General features: G+C 47.2%; 1 protein-coding gene across 3 annotated transcripts in view; it reads right to left on the bottom strand.

Moving 5' to 3' along the window:
• The window catches only part of vps13c (vacuolar protein sorting 13 homolog C), a 108,770-nt gene that overhangs the window by 52,570 nt on the left and 46,200 nt on the right, over window positions 1–10,000 (bottom strand). For 2 of the 3 annotated variants that reach the window (XM_080031422.1, XM_080031421.1), the window contains exons 36-44: window positions 8,669–8,796; window positions 8,100–8,256; window positions 5,722–5,801; window positions 5,107–5,166; window positions 4,818–4,974; window positions 4,564–4,671; window positions 3,281–3,384; window positions 1,853–2,020; window positions 809–1,113 (exon numbers count right to left, since the gene is read on the bottom strand). The exons of the other annotated variant lie outside the window; for it this stretch is intronic. In XM_080031422.1, the coding sequence (XP_079887548.1) occupies window positions 809–1,113; window positions 1,853–2,020; window positions 3,281–3,384; window positions 4,564–4,671; window positions 4,818–4,974; window positions 5,107–5,166; window positions 5,722–5,801; window positions 8,100–8,256; window positions 8,669–8,796 (1,267 nt within the window). The remainder of the gene's footprint in view (window positions 1–808; window positions 1,114–1,852; window positions 2,021–3,280; window positions 3,385–4,563; window positions 4,672–4,817; window positions 4,975–5,106; window positions 5,167–5,721; window positions 5,802–8,099; window positions 8,257–8,668; window positions 8,797–10,000) is intronic. 3 annotated transcript variants of the gene reach the window in all.

Below are 10,000 nucleotides of genomic sequence, written 5' to 3'. Positions count from 1 at the left end.
TCTGATAGGAGAGAGAGAGAGAGACAGGTGAGAGAGAGACAGGCTCTGAGAGGAGAGAGAGACAGGTGAGAGAGAGACAGGCTCTGAGAGGAGAGAGAGACAGGTGAGAGAGAGACAGGCTCTGAGAGGAGAGAGAGAGAGACAGGTGAGAGAGAGACAGGTGAGAGAGAGACAGGCTCTGAGGGGAGAGAGAGAGACAGGTGAGAGAGAGACAGGCTCTGAGAGGGGGAGAGAGAGACAGGTGAGAGAGAGACAGGCTCTGAGAGGAGAGAGAGAGACAGGCTCTGAGAGGGGGAGAGAGACAGGTGAGAGAGAGACAGGAGAGAGAGAGAGACAGGTGAGAGAGAGACAGGCTCTGATAGGAGAGAGAGACAGGTGAGAGAGAGACAGGCTCTGAGAGGGGGAGAGAGAGAGAGGGTCCATATAGCGTATATGATCCCGCCATCGATATCAAGCTAGCAACACGGTATCAAGCTAGCAACATGGTATTAAGCTAGCAACATGGTATTAAGCTAGCAACATGGTATTAAGCTAGCAACACAATGTGAATGTTTGTGTTTGGTGTGAACGCACCATAAAGATTATAACTATTAAGATTATCTCCTTCCCTCTGGATGTGCTTTGGTTAGTGACCTGGCTAGTGTTAGCTCCGTTAGCTTGTTACTGAACTGGCTAGCTTTAGCTGTGTTAGCTCACCTGGCTAGCTTTAGCTGTGTTAGCTCACCTGGCTAGCTTTAGCTGTGTTAGCTTACCTGGCTAGCTTTAGCTGCGTTAGCTCACCTGGCTAGCTTTAGCTGCGTTAGCTCACCTGGCTAGCTTTAGCTGTGTTAGCTTGACCTCCATGCTGTCCACCACAGCAGGCAGAGTGCTGCCCTCCACAGGCAGCAGCGAGAAGCGGTTGCCCACGGTGATGAGCCCCAGGTCCATCACTAGTGCATTGTGGGAGCTGGAGTTCTGGGGGAGGATGATGAGCGGAGCCTTCAGCCTCACGTCCATGGACAGACGGAAGCTCTTCTGGGCGTAGCCGCGCACGCTGCTAGCTGCCTTCTCCGCTGCCTGCGCCGTCGCTAAGCTAACGGCAGCTTTAGCCGTCTGGAAGTTATTACTGAAGTTCTGCAAGAAAGACAGACGTGGAAACTGTGACCTGATGTTTACGTCCAAACAGAACCCCAGCTGTTACTGTGACCTGATGTTTACGTCTAAACAGAACCCCGGCTGTTCCTGTGACCTGATGTTTAGGTCTAAACAGAACCCCGGCTGTTCCTGTGACCTGATGTTTAGGTCTAAACAGAACCCCAGCTGATACTGTGACCTGATGTTTAGGTCTAAACAGAACCCCGGCTGTTCCTGTGACCTGGTGTTTAGGTCTAAACAGAACCCCGGCTGTTTCTGTGACCTGGTGTTTAGGTCTAAACAGAACCCCGGCTGTTTCTGTGACCTGGTGTTTAGGTCTAAACAGAACCCCGGCTGTTTCTGTGACCTGGTGTTTACGTCTAAACAGAACCCCAGCTGTTCAAGAGACAGTCGAGGACTTTTACAAAACTTTCACTTTTTCAAGAACCCCGAAGCTTTAAATATATACTCTGTGTGTACGCTTATGATTTCATACTTTACTGTGTGTGTGTGTTTCTGTGTGTGTGTGTGTGTGTGTGTGTGTGTGTGTATGTGCGTGTGTGTGCGTGTGTGTGTGCGTGCGTGAGTGAGTGCGTGCTCTGTGTGTGTGTGTGCGTGCGTGTGTGTGCTCTGTGTGTGCGTGCGTGCTCTGTGTGTGTGTGTGTGTGCTCTGTGTGTGTGTGTGTGTGCTCTCTCTGTGCGTGCTCTGTGTGTGTGTGTGTGTGTGTGTGTAACCCACCATCAGAGCCATCACAAAGCGGTGCAGGTAGACCACCTGGATGCAGCCCACGTTGAGCTTCACTCGTCCGTCCGTCCGCTCCGTGTCACTGTACCCGTCTCCCTCTGTGGCCTTAGGGGTCAGACTGAGGCTGAAGCTAAACACCTCATCCCCCACTATGGAGATGGCCTGGACGGAGAGAGAGAGAGAGAGAGAGAGAGAGAGAGAGACAGACAGGCAGACAGACAGAGAGACAGACAGACAGACAGACAGACAGACACACACACGCACAGAGGGTTGAATTAATATGAAATGTACAGGTCTTAGAAATCTCTCATAAATCATGATCTCATAAATCAGACAGTAAACAACATATGAACAAATCCTTCTGTAATAACCTTCAGAATAGTGCTAAGAATGATTATGGAAAGTTTAGTTGATGCAAGTGCTGATGCCTGCAGTAGGGGAGAACGGGGTTATATGTCACACGGGTTGGTTGTCACAATCATTATATCTCAGAACCAGAAGGCGCTGTCTGTGAAATTTTGGTATGTAAATATCCAGAATTGGGATCAGAGGTCACCTACATAGTCTTCCTTGGAGTTAGACTGCTGAATTTGAGGTGAGAGGACTGTTTGTGTTTTTCATGTCAAATTGAAAATGTTTAGCTTCTCTGTGTTTTTCTTCTAGGCTTTTACACAATGGGTTTATAACAAAACACTTGTTACCCCAAAACACTTGTTACCCTAAAAAAGTGTGAAGGGTAAACTATAGTTTAGATTGTGGTTAGCAAGCTAATTAGTTGTCAGATTGTTGTTGGCATTGATGCTAGCAAGAAATTCAAGTTGGGGTTGGTCGTCACATTTTTTGGGGGGTTGGTTGTCACATGTTATCCAAAGGCTGCGGCCAGAAAAGGAACCCAATAACAAAAGAAATTGTCAAGCTGTATCCTTACTGACACCCCAGAGAAGGAGAGAATAGAGCAGGATAAGGCAGCTAGCATGCAAAAGAAAAAAGGGCAACAAAATCAAAACAACCCCAGTGCATCCCAAACTAGACCAGCTGCCAAGGCTACAGTAAGTTATGTAGGCCTATTTGTCAACTTGACAATGCAATTCAACTTTCAAATTTAGTTCTGCTTGCTTACCTTCTTTTTAAGAGTATTCCCATTAAGATAACATTGTGACAAACAACCCCATAGTGTGTGACAACCGACCCCTTGATGGGGTTGGTTGTCACAATGTATAAGGGTGTCTTTGATGATTAATTTCTTCTTTATTACAATAAGATAGAAAAAGTGAGGGGTACACATTTCAAGCCAACACCTTAAGCTTCAATGTAATGTAGGAATGACTATTGAAAGATGTTTAGGTGATGAGCAATTCTCACCAGAGTAAAAAGTGTGCACAAGTATCACACGTGCACAAGGACGCACACACACACACTGACCTTCTTGTGAATACTTTTAGGATCCACGTTGAGAACGATGAAATCTCTGAGTCGAGCTGAAATGTGAGTCTGAGATCCTTGCATCAACACAGAGCCATTCAGACCTGAGGGACAGGCACACACACAGGCACACACACAGGCACACACACAGGCACACACACACACACACACACACACACACACACACACACACACACACACACACACACACACACACACACACACACACACACACACACACACACACACACACACACACACACACACACACACACACACACACACTCATGTTAAAACATTATTTACTTATTTTGAATTGTTTTAACTTTTAAAACTTTTTTTTTATCTTTTTTTTGTTGGGTGTCAGAGTTGTGATAGACATTTTTAGGTTTAGATGAGTTTAGGTAGATTAGAGCAAGTCCCAAGAAACTGAACAGTTTGAAAAAGGTAACGTTTTCTTGGTTTAGGGTTAGGGTTAGGGGTTCGAGGGTTAGAGGGTTAGAGGGTTAGAGGGTTAGAGGGTTAGGAGGTTAGAGGGTTAGAGGGTGAGAGGGTTAGAGGGTTAGAGGGTTAGGAGGTTAGAGGGTTAGAGGGTTAGAGGGTTAGGAGGTTAGAGGGTTAGAGGGTTAGGGGGTTAGAGGGTTAGAAGGTTAGAGGGTTAGGGGGTTAGAGGGTTAGGAGGTTAGAGGGTTAGAGGGTTAGGAGGTTAGAGGGTTAGGGTTAGGGTTAGGAGGTTAGAGGGTTAGGGTTAGGGTTAGGAGGTTAGAGGGTTAGGAGGTTAGAGGGTTAGAGGGTTAGGGGGTGAGAGGGTTAGGGGGTTAGAGGGTTAGAGGGTTAGGAGGTTAGAGGGTTGGAGGGTTAGGGTTAGAGGGTTAGGGTTAGAGGGTTAGAGGGTTAGGGGGTTAGGAGGTTAGAGGGTTAGAGGGTTAGAGGGTTAGAGGGTTAGGAGGTTAGAGGGTTGGAGGGTTAGGGTTAGAGGGTTAGGAGGTTAGAGGGTTAGGGGGTTAGAGGGTTAGGGGGTTAGAGGGTTAGAGGGTTAGGGGGTTAGAGGGTTAGGGGGTTAGAGGGTTAGGGGGTTAGAGGGTTAGGGTTAGAGGGTTAGGGTTAGAGGGTTAGGGGGTTAGAGGGTTAGGGGGTTAGAGGGTTAGGGGGTTAGAGGGTTAGAGGGTTAGAGGGTTAGGGGGTTAGGAGGTTAGAGGGTTAGAAGGTTAGAGGGTTAGAGGGTTAGAGGGTTAGAGGGTTAGAGGGTTAGAGGGTTAGGGGGTTAGAAGTGGGTTTTGCACCTTGTATCTTGAGGTGGGCCATGCTGCAGCTCTGGTCACACACCAGAACATTAAAGGCTCCTAGTGACATCATCACCTTCAGATCTATGATGTCACTGTCAGGGGACGCTGAGGAAAGGAACAACACATAGTTAGACCCACAATGCAACAGACACAGAGGCTATTATACACACAATGACTGTGAAAATATTGTGTGTGTGTGTGTGTGTGTGTGTGTGTGTGTGTGTGTGTGTGTGTGTGTGTGTGTTACTGACCAGACTTGGCGGACACCGTCTTGTCCTCCATCTTGTGTCTGACGTGCTTCTCAGTCGCCGCGGCGCTGTCTGATGACATCATAGCTGCAGACAGGAAGTTGATCCCCGAGAGCAGAGCTTCAGTGTGAAGCGTCAAGTCCAGAGAACTGAAGGTCACCTGCACACACACACACACACACACGTTACAGTGTGTGTGTGTGTGAGTGGGTGAGTGAGTGAGTGAGTGAGTGAGTGAGTGAGTGAGTGAGTGAGTGAGTGAGTGGTGAGTGAGTGAGTGAGTGTCACTTACATTGATCATCTGCTCCGTGTTCTTGTAAACGGTGGAGAAGTTTGGACCAGAGCGATCGGCCTGGAGACAGGCAGACAGATAGACAGACAGACAGACAGACAGACAGACAGACAGACAGACAGACAGACGAAGGTTTAATTCGCTGCTAACACATGCAAACAGCTTTTTTTTGTCTGTGAAAATTGTGGCCATCTTGGAAGATGGGCAAAAAGAAAGATATATAATTGGCCTGGTTTGACTTTCACTTAAACTTGGAATGACTAAGTGTCCAGACATCACACTAGTTAGGGAGAGGGGGAGAGAGAGAGAGAGAGAGAGAGAGAGAGAGAGAGAGAGAGAGAGAGAGAGAGAGAGAGAGAGAGAGAGAGAGAGAGAGAGAGAGAGAGAGAGAGATAGATAGATAGATAGAGAGAGAGATAGAGATAGAGATAGAGATAGAGATAGAGATAGAGATAGAGATAGAGATAGAGATAGAGATAGAGATAGAGATAGAGATAGACAGACAGACAGACAGACAGACAGACAGACAGACAGACAGACAGACAGACAGACAGACAGACAGACAGACAGACAGACAGACAGACAGACAGACAGACAGACAGACAGGCGTCTCACCTTACAGTACTGCACTTTGAGCAGCTCAGCCCCAGTCTCCACAGAGGAGCTGACCAGACACAGAGGATCTCCACCAGAGTCTGAGAGAAACAACGTTAACATGTTGAAAGACTTAAAGGCACAGTGTGAAATATCTGAATATCAAGTGGCATCAAGTGGTGAAAGTTCTAGATGTCAACGCTCCCTTGCTAACCCCTCCCTTTGTGGGAGAATTTACAGAAGCTACGGTGGCCTTCAAGGACGAGAAGCTAGTTACTAAAGATGGCATCATCCACCGCTGTCTCAAGTCTTTCCACAATATCAAGTGATGAGGTGAAGATGTATTTAGTTATTTATTCTATAGTACTTCTTCTTCTTCTTGGTCTTCCAACAGGTGCATTTCCCCAGGACGCCCACTATATATAAAAACCTGTAAGGCCGTTAAGTTTGTCCGTTCTGTGCTACTGTAGAAACATGGCAGTGCCATTGCAAGCTTGGGAAAGCCATGCATCCATCCATGAACTCATAATAATGATAATATATTTTATTTAAAGGTGCCTTTCATGACACGCAAGGACACCGTACAATGTGACAAATACAATCAATTGATTTAAAAACAAAAATGGGATGGGAAGATCAGGAGGGGTAAGCAAATTTGAAAAGATGAATTTTGAGTTTAGATTTGAACAGGGATATGGAGTCAGTGTAGCGGATGTCGGGGGGTAGTGCATTCCAGAGCAGGGGAGCAGAGCGGCTGAAGGCTCTGCTCCCCATCGTGGTGAGACGGGCAGAGGGGACAGTGAGGTGAACAGAGGAGGAGGAGCGGAGTGCACGGGAGGGAGTGGCAATTTGAATGAGGTCTGTTAGATATGTGGGTGCAAGGTTATGGATGCTTTTGAAGGTGTAAAGGAGGATTTTAAATTGAATGCGGAAATGAACCGGGAGCCAATGAAGCTGGTGAAGGACAGGGGTGATGTGGTGAGAGGAGGGTGTTCTGGAGATGATCCTTGCTGCTAAGTGTTGAAGAAGTTGGAGTTTGTGGAGGGTTTTTTGGGGGAGACCGAAGAGGAGGGAGTTGCAGTAGTCGAGCCTTGATGTGACCAGACTGTGGACAAGGATGGTGGCAGTGTGGGGGGTAAGGGAGGGGCGGAGACGGTTGATGTTTCGTAGGTGGAAGTAGGCAGTTCGGGTAATGTTATTGATGTGGGGTTGAAATGAAAGTGTGGTGTCGAGGATGACACCCAGACTCTTAACCTGGGGGGAGGGTGAAACAGTGGAGTTATCAATGGTGAGAGAAAAGCTGTCGGTTTTGGATAATGTAGATTTGGTGCCAATGAGGAGAACCTCGGTTTTGCTGCCGTTTAATTTCAGGAAGTTTTGAGTGAACCAGGTTTTTATTTCAGAGATGCAATCAGTAAGGGAAGTGGGCGGGAGAGTGGACGAGGGCTTTGTAGAGAGGTAGAGCTGGGTGTCATCAGCATAACAGTGGAAATTAATGTCAAATTTGCAGAAGATATTGCCGAGGGGAAGGAGGAAAATGATGAAGAGTAGGGGCCCCAGGACAGAGCCCTGGGGAACACCTGTGGTGTTCCCCAGGGCGAGGGGAAGAGGATGGATTTAAAAGACTTCAGTTGAACAAATTGAGTACGGCCAGAAAGATAAGAAGTGAACCAGTCTAACGGAGTGTTGGTGATGCCAATGGAGGATAGTCTGTTGAGCAGGGTGGTGTGACAGATGGTATCAAAGGCTGCACTCAGGTCCAGGAGGATGAGGATGGTGAGTAGTCCAGAATCAGCTGCCATAAGGAGGTCATTGGTGATCTTTATAAGTGCTGTTTCAGTGCTATGGCGTGGGCGGAATCCGGACTGGAACTGTTCGTAAAGGTAATTGTCAGATAGGTGAAAATGGAGTTGGGAGGCAACTGTCTTTTCCAGGATTTTGGAGATGAAGAGAAGATTGGATATGGGACGGAAGTTGTTGAAGTTGGAGGGGTCTGCACCAGGTTTTTTCAGAATTGGGGTGATGGCAGCAGTCTTGAAGGATGTAGGGACAGTTCCAGTAGTCAGAGAGGAGTAGATGATTGCAGAAATGAGAGGAACTAGGGAGGGGAGGGTGGCCTTAACCAGATGTGTGTGTAGGGGGTCAAGTTGACAGGTGGATGGCTTGGATTTCCAAATGAGTTCAGTGATTTCTGAGATAGCCGGGAGCTGGAAGGAGGAGAATGAGTGTGAAAGTCGGCTGAGATATTGAGATGGCAGGTCAAGGTGATCTGGTGGATGTAGCTCCCTGTCTGTCTCTCTCCCTGCCTGTCTGTCTCTATCCATGCCTGTCTGTCTGTCTGTCTCTCTCGCTCCCTGCCTGCCTGTCTGTCTCTCTCCATGCCTGTCTGTCTGTCTTACCAGTGAACTCATGGCAGGTCAAGGTGATCTGGTGGATGTAGCTTGTGGCACACAGGTCGTACTTCCTCAGCTGTGTGTTGATGCCGAGCTGAGAGAGATGGAAGACCAGGAACGGATTCTCTGTCTGGACTGTGGGCTTCTTCAGGGTCAAGACCACCTGGACACAAGAAAGAGAGTTATCTGTCTATCTGTCTGTCTGTCTGTCTGACTGTCTGTCTATCCAACCATCTATCTATCTATCCCTCCCTTCCCCCCTCCCTCCATCTATCCATCCATATATCCATCTATCCATCCATCCATCCATATATCTATCCCTCCCTTCCCCCTCCCTCCATCCATCCATCCATCTATCTATCTATCTATCTATCCCTCCCGTCCCCCCTCCCTCCATCCCTCTATCCATATATCTATCTATCTATCTATCTATCTATCCATCCGTCCGTCCGTCCATCTATCTATCCATCTATCCATCCATCCATCCATCCATCCATCCATCTATCCATCCATCCATCCATCCATCCCTCTCTCCCTCCCTCTCTCCCTCCCTCTCCCCCTCCCTCCCTTCTCACCTCTTTGATCTCAAAGTTCAGTAGGACATTCACAGAGTTCTCCGTCAGTTCTCCGTTCGTTTGAACCGAAGCTTCAGATCCGCCCGGCAACAGTGATGTCACAGTCTCCACCTGCTGAGAGGATCTCTCTACACAGACAGACAGACAGAGAGAGAGACACACAGACAGACAGACAGACAGAGAGAGAGAGAGAGAGAGACAGACAGACAGACAGACAGAGAGACAGACACACAGACAGAGAGAGAGACAGACAGACAGACAGGCAGACAGACAGACAGACAGAGAGACAGACAGACAGAGGAAACACATTATAAAATCTGGTCAAACCATATGGTATGCGATTGGTTGGCAGATCCAGAGTGGCACTGGGCAGATCCAATTTTAAACTTCAACACTCCCCAACTCAGATCATCTGACACCAACCTTCTGACCCCCATCACAAGATCAAAACACCGTACCACAGGAGACAGAGCTTTTGCCATAGCTGCCCCAACCCTCTGGAACTCCCTCCCCACAAACATCCGAAATGCAGACTCATTAAACTAATTTAAAAGCCAACTCAGAACTCACCTCTTCATGAAAGCATATCACCCCTCACCCCACCCACACCACACCTGACTATTCCAAACCTCATTTTGAATCTGTATCTTGTTTTCTCTGTTATTTTCCTTATGTAGGCCTGTAGTATATTCTCTATGTGATGTAAAGCGTCTTTGAGTGACCTCCAAAAAAGCGCTATATAAATCCTATCAACACCCGCCTCTTAGTGAGTTAACGTGTCAATTGAGCGATTCCAGACCTTCTGTACAAATGAAGTAAGATGGTCTGGTAGGACCAGGCCTGGGCAAAGAGACACTGAACCCCACATTGCTCCCGATGGTTCAGAGAGTGTCTTGCATGGCAGCTACTGCTATCGGTGTATGAGTGTGTGTGTGAATGGGTGAATGTGGTAAGATATGTAAAGCGCTTTTGGGTTGAGGAAATCGGCTAAAAAAGCGCTATATAGGTCAAGTCCTTTTACCATTTACAAATGCATAATTTCTGCTGGAGTCAGACTGAATGAATAACAGTGATATTATACTATTATAGACTTTTATAAGATTAACGGATAGATCGGTTAAAGGAATACTTCACCCAAACGGAACCGGCGTTCTATCATTATAAAATCACTATTATAATATAATGAATGAGGTTTGTCTTCCCTTGGCGGTGAAGGGTTAGGTCTTTAAGTGTCAATTTCATTTACACTGCAGCGCTGGGCGGAAGAAGGCAGGAATATTCAGGGCTTTAAAGGATAGTTGAAATGGGGCTTTTATGTGTGTGTGTGTGTGT

The sequence above is a fragment of the Ammodytes marinus genome (assembly GCF_949987685.1).
Source record: "Ammodytes marinus genome assembly, chromosome: 1".
Classification (NCBI taxonomy): Eukaryota; Metazoa; Chordata; class Actinopteri; order Uranoscopiformes; family Ammodytidae; genus Ammodytes; species Ammodytes marinus.
Note: the sequence above shows the minus strand (reverse complement) of the source record. Positions and strands in the feature narration are given on the sequence as shown.